The sequence below is a fragment of the Vicugna pacos genome, chromosome 14, assembly GCF_048564905.1.
Source record: "Vicugna pacos chromosome 14, VicPac4, whole genome shotgun sequence".
NCBI classification, from domain to species: domain Eukaryota; kingdom Metazoa; phylum Chordata; class Mammalia; order Artiodactyla; family Camelidae; genus Vicugna; species Vicugna pacos.
The window spans coordinates 61,701,469-61,718,089 of NC_133000.1; the positions used below are offsets into that span (position 1 = coordinate 61,701,469).

A 16,621-nucleotide genomic window follows, 5' to 3' on the forward strand; every position below is an offset into this window, starting at 1 on the left:
GACAGGTTCAGAATGGAGACTGAGTCTAAAATGTCAGGATTATTTCAGGCGTTAAACTATCTGGCTCAGAATTATAACGATCTGCTACAGCTTCTCTGTCTTCCCCTTTCCAGCCCTCCTGAACAACCCCACCCCGCCACAGTCTTCCTTTCTTTAAAGCAATGGCAACTCCATTCTGCCAGTTACGTAGCTGTCTCACACCCCACAGCAAGTGGGCCGGCGATTCCTGTTTACCCTTCCTCCAAAATATATCCCGCCACTACGTCTCCCTTCTCCCACTGGAGCCATCCTGGTCCAAGCCACCATCACCTTGCACTTGGACTGCTACCCCCTCTCCTAACTGGTGTCCTGACCCCTACAGTCTGTTCTCAATGTAACAGCCACTAGTGAGCCAAATAAAACACAAGCCAGATCATGTCAGTCCCCTGCCCAGAACAATGAGCTTCGCAACTCATTCAGAGGAACCCCCCGCACGACCTGCCCCGAGCCACTTCTCTCCTGGCTGTTCTCTTCAGACCGACTGTGTCTAGAGCACTCAGCTGTGGTCTCATCTCCGGTGTTGTACTCACTGCCCACTCTCCCTGGAATGTTCCTCTTCTAGATATGCAACAGGGTTTGCTCTTTCACCGCTTTTTGTTCTCTGTCCAAGTAACACCTGATCAGTAAGGCCGTTATCTGCTTTGAGCCTCTGCCCACCAAAACGTAAACTCAATGAAAACATGATTGTTCACTACTCTACTCTGAAAATCTAGAAGAATGTTTGGTTCATGGCAGATGCAAAATTATATCAAAATGTTTTGTTAATTTCAAAGAAAATAAGAAGAAAATGTAGCTCTAAGAGAAGTAAGTTGAACATAAGTATAATATTTCTTACTGCTAATATTGATAATAATATCTGAATTATATCAAACAACGACAAAGAAAACATAAGGTCGCTTTTCCCTAATGTATAACACCAAAGGGCAAGTACTAGCCCGACAGAGGCAAAGTAGTCATGTACTTTAAACCTGTTTTAGAAAGCCATAATTTTTCACAACTGTTATAGAGAAAAAGCAATGGCATTTTGGGGCTTTCACATAGCTCACTAACAAAATTCAGTGATACTTTATGTTATTGTAATAATAAATGGTAACTCTTGTCATCGATTTTAAAATAGCACTGTACACCGAGGAACCTTAGTCTACCTATGGTTAGGAGCTAACACAATTAGCTCAAGAACTGCTATACTGAAGCAGAAATATTTGATTTATGGATGCTTGGGGATGTAAATCTCTCACTATTCCCCAATTCCTTTTATTTATGCATTCAGGCAAGAAATAAATAGGCATAATTTTAAGGGAATGATGATATGGGAATGAAAGATGCAGGTGAACAGAGCTCATAAAAATGTAGAAGACAAAGACAATATTAGAGCTTTGAAGATTATTTAGGGATATATAATTTGATGGTTCAAGCAGAGATATGTCAAACACACTGCATTAGTTGATTTCTTGATATACCTAAACACCAGATTCAATTTTTTAAAACTTAAATCACTCCTGAAAAAGAAAACCAGACCATCATACTAAAAATATTGGTAAGTAGCTATCATCTATTAATTTTGTATGTATCTATTAAACCCCTCAATTAAATAGAAAAATGTTTGTGATATATTCAGAAAAAAGTGATATAAAATTATACATATATAAAAGAGCATTATAATTACGTATTTAAAAAAAAGAAATGGTTATGTAAGGTAGAAAAGAGAGTTAGAAGGTAAAACAATAAACTATTAATAAAGTTTATTAGGATGGTGGGAGTAAGAGTAATTTTTCCTGTAGATTTAAAAAGATTATATTAAATACTACTTTATACTTCAAAACTTACAAAAGTATTGTTAGTGAACATAATCAATAGCAACTGCAGAAAAAAGTTACAAGAAGAAAAAGATACCAGAATGTACTTTCTACACCTACTACCACAGTGGTTGTCAATTACAATGTTGAGGTGCATACGGAAGTCTTTATTCTAATACTTGTAGTAAGACAAAATAAAAGCCATCCCCACAGGAACATCCTTGGCCGCACTTGATGCTATCGTCAGTCGGGGAAGGGGTAAAGAGACAGGCCGTGCGCCACAAGCTGGACATCTCAGGGGCCTTCTTACTTACGCTGAGACCTGTCTGGTGTGTCTAGCATATAAGCATGTCCTTTGTTTGTGTTTCATCAGCTGTCTTGTGACAGAAAACCATTCGAGACCCCTGTGCCACAGTGCCACTGAGAAGAGTGAGTAATTGCTTTTTCTACTTACTCTCCCATTGTTGACAACACCTATTTCTCCAGGAAGCAATTTAAGTACATCTTGACAGAACAACTGGTGAGTTTGAAAAATATTCAGTCCAATGGTATTATATTTTTTCTCAAAAGCATTCTTATCCATCCCCTAAAGCATAAGTTAAGAATGACAAAATGAATAAGAGAATAGTAAATACATTAAATATTTTCTGAACATAGCCTACTTTAATATATTACAATAAAATTTAAAATTATATTAACTTACGATGTTAAAAAGTACCTTTTCTTTTCTGAAACTACATTTAAAAAAAGAATCTTTCTTTGCCAAGGCAATTACAATATTTGAAACCTTGCTATAAGTAGATTTTTTTTCCCCTATCCATTCATTTTAAGAACTTTGTTATCCATTCTTTGAGAAGTTTAGGTGCATTACTGATGACTAAAACACTAGGGAATAATAATTCAAATAAAATTTAACATTAAAGAAATGAAATATGTTTATTAAATTATGAACTCAGTACCTCTATTTTGGTGTGCTCGATCAAAAAAATAGTGTTTAAAATAGAAATACCCTGTCTCATTCCATTACACCAATCCCACAAAGCCAATTTAGTAACAGTGCATTCAAATTCTGAAATACAAAGTAATCTTTGGTCAGAGTGAAACAGTATGGATATTCACATAAAATAAATCATGAATATGTTCTTAATTCCTTCATATTAAAACTGTCTCCATCTCAGTATGTATCAAGTTTCAATATGCGTTCAGATCACCTGGGTGCCTTCTTAAAATACAGATTCCACTTCAGTAGATCCAGAGTGGGCCTTAAATCCTGAATTTCTAAGAAGTTCCTGGGTACTCCTACAATGTCAGAAATGCTCCCCTGCACTGTCCAATACGGTGGCCACAGCCACAGATGTGTACTGAGCACTTGAAATGTGGCTAGTATGACTGAGAAACTGAATTTAAAATTTAATTTAATTTTACCTTAAGTTTAAAATAGCCACATGAAGACAGTGGCTACAGCATCAGACAGCACAGCCCTAGATCTTTCTTTCCAAAAATCTCAGTCAACCCCTCTCTGACCACAAGCTGCTGACCTTCCAGCTCATTCATTCCAGTGTCACCAGGCCAACCATTACTCAACCCTTCAGTCCACTGATCCTACCACTTATTTATTGCCCATCATACTTTCCATATCATCATTTTCCTCCTAGCCATGTTATTCTCCAGAGCCCTTTACTATAACAAAAACATTTCGTGTTCAGTTCCCTTGAACACTTCCCCTCAGCCATATTCACCCGGCAAAACCTCAATTCTGGTTAAACACAACTCTGTTTACTCTGCAAATGGATCCAAACAGTGTTAAGACAGTTGGAGAAAAATGTGCAGCCAATGCTGATCTCAATGTTTTTAAGTAAAATAAATGCATTGTACAAAGAAGTTAATGGCCATCACCAAGGAAATCTCAAAGCCAATAAGAACTTGCAGCTGCTTCATCATTCTAACATGTCCCCTGTCAGAATTAAGTCTTCATTTCTCAGCTCTAGTTTACATTATTCCATGCTGATCTTTCTAACAGCGAGGAGAGTAGAGTCAGATATTTATTGTGATGCCCACTGCACAGATGAGGAATCTGAGACACAGGTAATAGTTCCCATCTTCTCACTGAACAGATGTGGGACTCTAGCCCAGAGAGAGGGAAAGTTTGCCTTGGTCATCTAGCAGGTTAGGGGCCACTGCAGGACTAGAAGTTCTGTCTTCCCATTCTTAAAACTGTCTTGGCTGCTGTTTAGGGCAGCTGTAGACAAAGCTTAAATTTTGTCAATTTGGGAAAGCAAAGGAGAATAATTCTCTTCTTGCCCCCAATCCCTTTGTCGCCTTTGAGTTAAGCAATAAAGCTGAAAAGATCTTTTAACAAACAAACCCCTCCTCATTATAGAATCCACAGGCACACCAGCTCTTAGGGAACCTTGAAGGCAAGCTCCTTAGGAGGAAGGGCCGTTCAAACATGCCTGTCCTGATCACCTATGTGTCCAAATCTTCTCTTCATTTAGACTTCCCCACCTCAAGAAAAGACACTACAGTTCTAGCTGTTCAAGCCAAAATCCTAGAGTATTACTTCCACAGGTCACATACAATTGATCAGCTAATCCTGTTGACCACCGTTGTAACAAATACCATGTATCAATCATCTCACCATGTCTATCACTACTACCTAGTCCAAGACACCATTATTTCTTGCCGAGATCGTTGCAATAGCACTCTAATTGTTCATCCTATTTCCACTCTTGTCTACCTACCATCAAAGCTTCGCACAGCATCCAGAGTCATCTTTTTTAAGGATTATTTACCTCCCAAGATTCCTCAATGGCTTTCCATTACACTCAGAAAAATTTAAATTCCTTACCACGGCCTATGAGTGCTGGAAGTATCCGGGGCTGTGTTTCTGACCTCACTTCCTACCACTCTCCACATCACTCTGTTTTGGTCATAAGCACCTTCTGCCTGTACCTCCAACCTGGCAAGACTGTCTCCGCATCAGGCCTTTAGACCTGCTGTGCTCCTGAGCCTGGCACAGTCTTCTCAGAGACTTTCCACAACTTGATTTCTCATTTCATTCAGAGCTCTGTGCAAGCATCAGCTCTTTAGAGATGCCTTCCCTTGACCACTCCACATCCCTCAAACTGTGTATCTTCTTACATTTCTTTGTATTTTTCCAATACCACTTTGTGTTTCCCATTACAATGTAAGTGCCAAAAGAACAGGGACTCCATCTGCCTTGTCCATAAGTATTATCTCCACTGGCTGGCAGACAATCAATAAATATTTTTTGAATGGATTAATGAATCTTTCTTCCAGAGGATCAGCTTCTATCTTTAGAATTTCCCCTGCACTGGACCCCTTCAGTGAATTTCCTGAGGATTATTTACATAATCCTTTAACTCCTAATTCCTTACTTAAGTACATAGCCTAACCAGAATGCCATCAACTTTAAGGATCATAAAAAGTAAACATACGAAATTTCATTTGTTAAATGCATCTAAGCAAAGTCATATCATTTAACATTTATCTTTTCCCACTGTAAAGGAAAGTTTATTATCCCCATTTGATTATATGTATTTATTGGTTTTTTTTTTGGTAACATGGTATCTCCAAGCACACTGATTTCTGAAATATGTAACAGATACTTAGTATTTCAAATAAATAGCTACTTACCTCAGCAAGGAATGTTTTAATTTTAACTCCAGAGTAAATAGCTGTAGCAGTTTCTTCCTTTGTCAGTTTCCTGAGAAATTTTCTCAAAAAGCGCTTTTCCTGCGTAAGAAAAGCTGCAAGAATTCCTCTAGAAATAGCTGTGTTCTCTTCATCTATTTTTGATGTAGGATTATAAATAACTCCCAACCGACTATGAACACTTGTTTTCTGCAAAATACATTTATAGGTGAAAAAGATCAGTATATTACATAACCTTTTACAACTGCATTTTCTTCTTTCCAATTAAGTTTGGTCACTTTATCATACAGCATCTTTCACTGTCAAAATCTTTCTGTTGACCGTACTAAATGTGGTATACTATGGAAAAAGCTTAAAAACTATCATTTTAGTAACTCTTAAGTCTTCCCCTCTTTGCATAATAATGATTTTAAGCCTCTTTGTGTGTATGTGAAATAACACACGCAAAACATGTACAAAATAAAAATGTAGGGCTCAGCTAATCCATGAAACTATCACCCATGTCAAGAAATAGAGCACTGTGAGCAACTCAGACATCTTTCATATTCCTTCCCATTTACTATGTCTTCCCACTTTCCTAAAGACACCACTATCCTATCCTTTATAGTACTAACATTCTTGCTTTTCTTTATAATCACCTATGCTTGATATTGTTAAACATTTAATCGATTTTGAACTTCATATAAATGTAATCGTATAGCATATACTCTTTTGTGCTCTTCTTCCATTAGACATAATGATTGTTAAGATTCATTAACACTGTTTCGAGTAGCTATAGTTACTTTTTTTGTTGCTGTATAATATGAACATCATATGCTATGAATATACTCTTTTATCCATTCTGCTGATGCTGGACATCTGCATTTTTTTAGTTTGGTGTGCTACAAACAGAATATACATGTTTTTAACTTTAGGAGATGCTAAAGAGCTTTTCAAAACAGTTGGACTAATTTTCACTCCCACTAGCAACATATGAAAGTTCCATTACCCTATAGCCTCATAACCATTTTATACTGTCAGATTTTTTAATTTAAGTCATTCTGGTGAATAAGTAAAGCTATCTCATCAGGTCTAATTTGCTTTTTCTCATCACTAATGATAATAAACATCCTTTAACATGTTCATTGGCCTCTCTTCCGATTTGCTTGTTCAATTTTCGCTACTATTTTACTGGAGATAACTGCCTTTTACTTACTGACTTATAAGGGTTTGATTTCTAAGGCTTGAGTGCTTTTTGGGTTATATGTATGCAGATAACTTCTGCTGTTCTGTGGCTTACCCTTTTATTCTCTTGATGGTGTGTTCTGACAAAAAAAATTGTCCTTAATTTCAATGTAGCTGAATTTACTAGTGTTTTTCTTTCATGGCTACTGAGTTTTGTCTTAGAAATCTTCCCCCTCTTCGAAGTCATAAAGATAACCCTTGTTATCTTAGAGAAGCTTTATTATTTTGCTTTTTATGTTTAGATCCACATTCATCTGGAACTGATTGAGCATGATGTGAAAAGGAGAAAGTTTAAAAGATGACCCTTTTGCCCTTTAAGGCCAACTCAATTATAAATCACGTGTAGTGTATGCATGGGTCTGCTTCCGGATTCCCTATTCTTTTCCCATTGCTCTACTTTTCTATCCTTGTGCTAATACTAAGTTGCTTTACTTTTTTTTTTAACATTTTTTATTGATTTATAATCATTTTACAATGTTGTGTCAAATTCCAGCGTTCAGCACAATTTTTCAGTCATTCATGGACATATACACTCTCATTGTCACATTTTTTTCTCTGTGAGCTACCATAACATTTTGTGTATATTTCCCTGTGCTATACAGTATAATCTTGTTTATCTATTCTACAATTTTGAAATCCCAGTCTATCCCTTCCCACCCTCTACCCCCCTGGTAACCACAAGTCTGTATTCTCTGTCTATGAGTCTATTTCTGTCCTGTATTTATGCTTTGTTTTTGTTTGTTTGTTTTTGTTTTTGTTTTTTAGATTCCACATATGAGCGATCTCATATGGTATTTTTCTTTCTCTTTCTGGCTTACTTCACTTAGAATGACATTCTCCAGGAGCATCCGTGTTGCTGCAAATGGCATTGTTGTCAGTTTTTATGGCTGAGTAGTATTCCATTGTATAAATACATCACATCTTCTTTATCCAGTCACCTGTTGATGGACATTTAGGCTGTTTCCATGTTTTGGCTATTGTAAATAGTGCTGCTATGAACATTGGGGTGCAGGTGTCATCCTGAAGTAGGGTTCCTTCTGGATACAAGCCAAGGACTGGGATTCCTGGGTCATATGGTAAGTCTATTCCTAGTCTTTTGAGGAATCTCCACACTGTTTTCCATAGTGGCTGCATCAAACTGCATTCCCACCAGCAGTGTAGGAGGGTTCCCCTTTCTCCAGAGCCTCTCTAGCATTTGTCATTTGTGGATTTTTGAATGACGGCCATTCTGACTGGTGTGAGGTGATACCTCATTGTAGTTTTGATTTGCGTTTCTCTGATAATTAGTGATATTGAGCATTTTTTCATGTGCTTTTTGATCATTTGTATGTCTTCCTTGGGGAATTGCTTGTTTAGGTCTTCTGCCCGTTTTTGGATTAGGTTGTTTAGTTTTTTCTTATTGAGTCATATAAGCTGCTTATATATTTTGGAGATCAAGCCTTTGTCGGTTTCACTTGCAAAAATTTTCTCCCATTCCGTAGGTTGTCTTCTTGTCTTACTTCTGGTTTCCTTTGCTGTGCAGAAGCTTGTAAGTTTCATTAGGTCCCATTTGTTTATTCTTGCTTTTATTTCTTCTAGGAGAAAATTTTTGAAATGTATGTCAGATAATGTTTCGCCTATGTTTTCCTCTAGGAGTTTTATTGTATCTTGTCTTATGTTTAAGTCTTTGATCCATTTTGAGTTGATTTTTGTATATGGTGTAAGGGAGTGTTCTAGCTTCATTGTTTTACATGCTGCTGTCCAGTTTTCCCAACACCATTTGCTGAAGAGACTGTCTTTATTCCATTGTATATTCTTGCCTCCTTTGTCGAAGATTAGTTGACCAAAAGTTTGTGGGTTCATTTCTGGGCTCTCTATTCTGTTCCATTGGTCTATATGTCTGTTTTGGTACCAATACTAAGTTGCTTTCTGTTACATAGCTTCATGAAAGATCTTGATATTCAGCAGAGCGATTACCCTACCCTCCTCTTCTTTAAGAGTAATTCAGTTATTCTTGGTCCTTGGAATCTCTATATAAACTGGAGAAATCAGCTCAACAATTTCCACAAAAAATGCTCAGATTCATATTGGAATTGCACTGAAGATTTACATCAGTTTGGGGAGAACTTTTTAATACTGAGTCTTTCAATTCAAGATTATGGTCTATCTCTCTGTTCATAAAGGACTTCTGAATTTTCTCTCAGTATTTTATTGTATAAAAGTCTTAAACATATTAAGTTACATTTTTTCCTAGTAGTTGATATTTTTGATACTGTAAATGATATTTTTATTTAAAATGCATTTTTTGTTTGTTGCAATTCTTAGAATTAATTCTGGTATATTTACCTGTTATTCAGCAACCTGGTTAAGCTAAAAAATTAATTCTAATAATTTTTATGTGGACTTACATGTATTTTTCTGTATAAAAATTTTGGAAAAATGACAAGTTAAAATTTCTCCTTTTTGATTTTTATGTTGTTTATTCCTTTATTCACTTGTTTGGGATTTTTGCATCTGTTTGTGAGTAAGATTGACCTAGAGTTTTCAATTCTTACATAACACTTTTTTAGGCATTTGGTTCTGAAGTAATGCTGATCCTGTAAAATAAGTTAGGCTGTACTGCTTATTTTTCTAGTCTCCAGAAAAAAATTTGTGTTAGATTGATGTTTGGTACAATTTACTTGTACATCATATGGGTCTGGAGTTTTCTCTTTTGAATGTTTTAAATAGATTTAAATTTAAATTCCTTTAAAATATATATATATTATTGAAGTATATAGTCAGTTTACAATGTATCAATTTCTGGTGTAGATTTAATTCCTTTAATAACTAAAAACATCTTCTTTCTACTTCTTTGATGGCCACAGGATCTTGAGTAACATCCCCCCTTTCCATCAGAACCATGATTGCATCTGCTTCTCCATTTTTCTTGACCAGTTTTACCAGGTGTTTTACCAATTCTATTAGCCTTTTCAAAGAGCCAACTTTTGGCTTTGTGGACCTTAACAACTGCATGCTTGTCTTCTACTTCATTACTTTTTGTTCTAATCTTTATCTTTTCCTTTACTTTCTTTGATAGAAGTTGATACTGTTTTTAAATTTTGACTTGTGCTTGGATGATTGATTTTTCAGCCCCCTTTTCAGACTATATATATAACACACATTTTAGTTGTATCTGTCAAGTTTTAATGCCATTCAAATTTTCATTTCAAAAATATTTTCAAATGTGCATTTTTGTACCAATAGGTTACACAGAAACATTTCTTAATTTCCAAATATACAGAGATGTTCTAGTTTTCTTTTGTTCACTGATTTCTAACTTAATTATACTGTGGTCAGAGAATATACAGTTGACCTTCCAGGTTTGGACAGCATAGGTCCACTTACACACAATTTTTTTCAATAGTAGATATTACAGTATTAGACAATCCGTGGTTGGTTGAATCTGAAGATGCAGAACCTTGAATATGGAAGAATAGTGTATACAGAGGGCCAACTTTAAGTTATATGTGGATTTTTGACTGCTTGGAGGGTCAGTGGCCCTAACCTCTGCATTGTTCAAGGGTCCACTGTACTTCGTATGATTCCAATCCTTGAAAATTTTATGAAATTTGCTTAATAGCCCAGCAACTACAAATGTTTTTTAAATATGTTGTTTGCAAGAACATACACTATGCAATGTGTACTTTTCTATCAATATCCATATGTTAAGTTTCACGATTTTATTATTCCAATTTCTATACATCTTCTGTGTACTTGTTTTTCTGGTTACTGAGATAGGAATGTTAATTTTATATTATGATTCATGGTTTTGTTTGTTTCTCATTGAAGTTTTGTCAAGTTCTGTTTCATATACTTTCAGCCTATCCTCCAAGGTGAATTACACTGAAATGCTCTTCTACAAGAAAAAAAATTGTACAAAACCCAGATTACTCTGCGGCTACTAAAATGGCCTGGAAGCAATGATACCCTTATAATGATGAACACTCTTAGTGCCCAGATCTGGCTTTTCAAGTACCACTTTCCACTAAAAGAAGTTAGAACTCTTTAGACAAATGGAAGATTACAGATCTAGACAAGGAGAATACAAGGTGAGAAAAGAGCATCTTGCCTGTCAGAAATCAAGAAAGTGCTCAGAGAAGGGGCACAGGAGTCAGTCTGAAGGTGTTCACTAGCCAAAGTGGGACAATGCAAATAAGCATCTGAAAGAATAGCATATGTAAATGACAGAAGACACTGAGAAAAATCCACGAGCCAAATGATATTTGAAAATAAATTTTAAAAAAGTATAATGTGCCATCAACAGAGATGACAACACCATCTTCTTTCTCTGAAAATTATTAACTAAATGTAAAGAATAAAGAATTTCCTCTGGATTTTTAGCAAGAATTTTATTTCAGGTCATCCTAAATTGATAAGGGAAAAAAAATCTCTTATTTCAGAAGAATGCCAGCTAATTAATGAAGAATAATCTCTCTTTTGCAACTGAAAATAAAATAACTGATTCAGGCAAGCATCAACAATAGATCCTAGGTAAGCACTAGGTAAAAGGTTGTGGGTGACAGGATATTCACACAGCATCAAAATATTCCTTGGCAGATTAGTTCCTATTTGAAAAAGGAAGAAACACATTTACAAAGTAGAGATTTGGCTATCACCACATTCTTCTTTAAATGTATAGTGAGACGACCTGACAGTTATGTGCTTCAACAACAAGGTCACAAGAAGAGGCTCAATACATGCATATGAATACAGCATCACCCATGAAACCTTCTTGCCAGAACATTTTCAAGTTGAAACGAATTAAGCTGTAGATGTAACTTCTAGTATAGAGGATATATAAGGGCCAGAAGAACAAGTTAAAAGGAAATAATCAGTGAAATTCAGAATGTGGGATTTTTCTACAAATTTAGTAGCTTTGATCTTTTTAAAAAGTCAATGAAAAAAATGTGAATGGGACTATTCTACCACAAAAACAGCTACTGAAATGTAAAATAAAATGCACTGTGGGAAACTTGTTTGGTCCTTGGTCTGAAAAAAGAAAAGATATCCTTGTGGGAACAACTGGGAAAAATTTATTACAACTTAGTACTAACAATGTGATAATGGTATTAAAGTTGTGCAGAAGGATATCTTTACTTTGGGAAACGTAAGCTGAAGTATTAAGGGAGGATATATGTTGATTTCTACAAGTTAGTTTTAAATAATATAGGCCATTCCTGCCTCTACCCTCTAACAGATAATTATATAAAACAAATATGGCAAGATAAGAACAATTATGGAGTCTAGGTATTAGGTATGTAAGTACTCTTTATATTAGTCTTTTGAATTTTGTGTAGCAATGAATAGTAAACATGGCCTCCAAAAAACAGACCCAGGGAGCTACAGTGGGAGGCTCAAGTAAGACACAGGTAGAAATTAAAAACAATCTGCCCAAAATGAAATAAAAATCACAGAGATTCAAAATGTGATAATGGAAAGAATAAAAACAAGAACTGATGGAACAGAAATTTCAATTAATGAACCGGATCAGGAGTGAGCAAGTTCACAGCCTGGGGGCAAAATCCCACCTGGGGCCTGTTTCCACATGGTCCTCCAGGGAGCAAATGTTACATAAAATGGCAGAGAAGCCCGAAGTTTCACAGAGAGAATTAGAGAAAGAGACAAGAAAAGCTGTTCTGGGATCACATGCATCCCTGAGTGCGACTGCAATCTGCTACACTGGCCCCACGCAGGACAATCAGAATGAGGCATGGGGCAGACTTGAAAGCATTCCCCGAATAAACTCTGCTGAATAAAAAGCTCCTCTGACACAGAGGTGACTCCTGGGAAGTCAGGCTTAAAAAAAAATATTAAACTCAACCCAGGCAGTGTGGAAGACTGTGCACATGCCAAAGGTTCAATCTTCTCAGGAGAAATTAAAAAGAGAAATTCCAAGATACTATTCTATGGGTGAATGTGGGGAAAATCAGAAAACCACCTAACTATGACAGTCATCTCTGAGTCAAATGCACCTGCAACATTAAAGGGTGAAAATCTGTCTACTGGACTTAAGCACAACCTGTGACCAACAAGTGGCTTTTGCTGACCCAGAGGCAGTTCCTAGGAAACCAAGATAAAAAATAAAAACAGGGGGAAGAATCTGAGCAGGAACATCAGAGATATACAATGAGAGGGAAACAGACTTTATAGAATTAGTCACATCACTAAACAAATAAATGATCAAACAACAAGAAGTAGCCCTGGGGGTTAGGGGAGGGGAGTTGTCAGTATCCAAATGTGCTACAGTGTGTTATCTAGAATGCTTGGTTTTCAATAAAAAAAGAATTATGAGACATGAAACAGGAGCAGGAGAGTGTGATTCATACAAGGGGAAAAAAGGGAGGGATTAGAAACTGTCTTTGAAGGGCCTTAGATGTTGGACTTAATACATATAAAGATGTTCAAAGAACTAAAGGAAACTGTGTCTAAAGGAAGGCATGATAATAATATTATATATGCAATAGTAACAGAAATAGAAATTATTAAAAAAGAACCAAATGGAAATTCTGGAGTTGAAAAGTATAACACCTGAAATGAAAAATTCACCAGAGGGGTTCAACAGATTTGAGTTGGCAGAAAAAGAATCAGCAAATTTAAAGATAAATAGAGAGGTTATACAATCTGAAAAACAGAATGTAAAAAGAATGAACAAAAATGAACAGGTGCTCAGAGAAGTGTGGGACACCATTAAACATACCAACATATGCATAAAAGGAGAGCCAATAAACATTGTAACTACTGGGGAAATGCAGCTTGTGAGCCTCTCAAAGAACATGCTCCCAGAAAGTGTTGAGAAGAAAGAGAAGGCAGAAGTGACTGTGGCTCCATGGATCCCAAATAGCCTTTTTGAAATGAGCTGGTCTGCAGAGCACTGAGAAAAGCGACAATATATTCTGAGATTGTCTAATATATATGAAAATTCTCCTGGAAGACATTATCATGTTTCATTTAAAATGTATTATTTTTAATGTGGTAGTGAGCCCTCAGGATAGCCCCCAGTGATTCCCACTGCTTGGTACTCAAGCCTTTTTGTATAGTTCCTCTTCATACTGAATAGAAGTCATCTGTGGACAACAGAATATTGTAAAAGTAGTGTGTGACTTCTGAGGCTAGACCATAGAAGACATTGTGGCTTCTGTCTCTATGTCTTTATCACTCATTCTGGGGAAAGCCAGATGCATGCTGCGAGGACACTTCAGCAACATTAGAGAGAGGTCTATGTGCCAATGGAATGAAGCATTCTGTTAACATTCAGGGAAAAACTGAGGCCTCCTGCCAACAGCTATGCAAGTGAGCCCTCCTGGAAGCTGATCCTCCAGCTCCAGTCAAGCCTCCAGATGACTGCAGCCAAAGTCCTGACTGCATCCTCGTGAGACATTCCAAGCCACAACCACTCAGCAAAGTCACTGCTGAATCCTAAAATCCCAGAAACTGTGAGAAAATAAAGGTTCACTGTTTTAAGTCACTACATTAGGGAGTAATTTGTTCTTTAGCAATAAATTTACACTTTACATTTTATAAGAAATTCTTGTCTATGTTTCTTAGGTGTTTTTATCTAGGTAGACTTATATGTTCCCTTAGAAATATTACAAGGTTATAAAAGAGTACTTTTAAATAAATATATAAAAGTATCCAACTAAAGTATATTTGTAATTATCTAATAACAAGAAAATCAAAGTTGATTTAAGGCTTAAAATACTCTTCAGTAAGAAATAATTATTTAATTTTTCTTAAATGATCAGAGAAAGTGCTGCCTAATGTGATGAAAAATTGCTAGTACGAACTGTTGTTAGCAAAAAGTAGATCTGGGGTCATTGAGATTAGTGGTGGGATTCAGAACAATTCTCTGTTTTAACGGCCTGTTTATAACCACGAATCTTAGTCAGTTCAGGCTGCCATTACAAAACACCATAGACTGAGTAGCTCATAAACACAGAAACTTATTTCTCCCAGGTCTGGGGGCTGGTAGTTCAAGGTCAGGGTGCCTGCATGGTCAGGGTCTGGTGAGGACCCTCTTCTGGGCTGCGGACTTGATTTCTCCTTGTACCCTCATCCGACAGAAAGAGAGTGGCTCTCTGATCTCTTCTTGTAAGAGCACTAGTCCCATTTAGGAGGACTCTACCCTTATATCTAATTACCTCCTAACAGCCTCACCTCCAAATACCCCCACACTGAGGATTAGATTTGAACATATAATGTTTTTGGAGGGGGGGACACAAGCATTCAGCACACACACACTTTTAGACAGGTATGTGTGTGTCCAGCAGCAAGGGCTAGCGGAACACATGCAGGCCACGAGTCACAGAGGACACGTAGGTCTTTCTTTTCCTGGGCAAAGCTACCTGTTTTACCTGGAGAATGAATCTGAATTCCTGTTTTAGTCTCCTTAGCACCATGTTCTAACCAAGTTAAGGTGCTGAAAATGTTAACATGGAGGGGAATTAAAATTTACTGCATGTCCTTCATATTCCTTTTTCAAAATTACAACAAATTAAAATTTTTGTAGTAAGAATATTGAAATACTCACCATGTGCTTTAATGCCTTAAAAAGGAGTTTTCTACCAGATGGTTTGTCAAAATCAGCAATAATCCAGAAAGTAACTGGAGAAAGTCTATCATCTGAAAGTTTCAAATAGTTTAGTCAAACAAATTCTTTTTAACATCAAACTAAAGGCAAGGATATTTCCAGTTAACACAATACATAATATAATTGTTAAAATTAATCTTTCTGAAAATAGGCAAATATTGGTAAAAATCACACACACACATTTTATACATATAAAGATGTTAGACAGGTAATTCATTATAAAAGCCTTACATAAACTCAGATACCAAAGAGAGAGAACAGTCCCCAAGGAACACATCCATGGGGTATGTCAGCCAGTACAGAAGACTGTATTATGCTTATCAGGTTCCAGTGTTGGCAAGCAAAACTGCCTTCCAGTTACACTTGTAAAGAAAAAAGATATTTATACCTTACATATATGTAAAATTAGACATAATAAATTATTAGTAGATATTGAAAACAATATTTTATTAGCTTACAATTCATTTACTTCAAAAATTCTATTATTAACTTGCTCTAGTTCACATCATCTTCTGCCATCAACGTCAATGTAATCCTTTTTTCAGAAACATCTGAAAATTTGGAAGCCACGATTTTAAAGAAGAAACAATTTTAAATTCTGAGGTCACAGTTGAATGGGTTTACTTTCATCCAGCCTCAGCATACAAGACCTAAAATAATACTTGTCTGGCCATCATTATAACCTATAGAAGAATTAGTCCTTTAGATCACATGACCTACTTAAAACAATTGTAAAAACTTGCTATACCAAAGACTTACACTTGAATAGATGTGAAGTTACAGTACCATATCCAATAATATCTAACTATGCAAAAAACTATGTAAAAAATTATAAGAAGGATAACATTGATTTTACTTGCAAACCTTCATAAGCGATTTAAGAGTAAGGCAGTGGCACATTCTTTTCAAAGAAGAAAAGGTAAAAAATTCTGATGCCTTCTTACTATCAGCACTTTTACCATTACAATTAGTAAATTGAGAAGTATTTCAAAAGTGTTAGGTAAATTTCTCACAACTCTACTATTTCTTTACACATTTACATAAATCCAAATAAAGAAATAAGGTGTTTCTCAGTTAACAAAGTATCCTTTTAAATTGCAAGGGATTTAACCAAAGGGCATTAATTAGGAGGCATCATTTTCTAAGCACAATCCTTATATCCTGACAATGTACAAACCCTTAAATCGAAAACCAGGTCTCTAGTCAAATATCAACATTTACAAATGTGTTATGCAAGCATTTAATAAAATTACAAGTTTTTGCTACTTTAGGATAAATT

The 16,621-nt window shown here is 36.0% G+C and overlaps 1 protein-coding gene across 2 annotated transcripts in view; it reads right to left on the reverse strand.

Annotated features, from left to right (window-relative positions):
* UGGT2 (UDP-glucose glycoprotein glucosyltransferase 2) overlaps window positions 1-16,621 on the reverse strand; it is a 137,045-nt gene that overhangs the window by 48,310 nt on the left and 72,114 nt on the right. For both annotated transcript variants that reach the window (XM_072976460.1, XM_015245024.3), the window contains exons 20-22: window positions 15,283-15,374; window positions 5,493-5,699; window positions 2,290-2,421 (exon numbers count right to left, since the gene is read on the reverse strand). In XM_072976460.1, coding sequence (XP_072832561.1) covers window positions 2,290-2,421; window positions 5,493-5,699; window positions 15,283-15,374 — 431 coding nt within the window. The remainder of the gene's footprint in view (window positions 1-2,289; window positions 2,422-5,492; window positions 5,700-15,282; window positions 15,375-16,621) is intronic.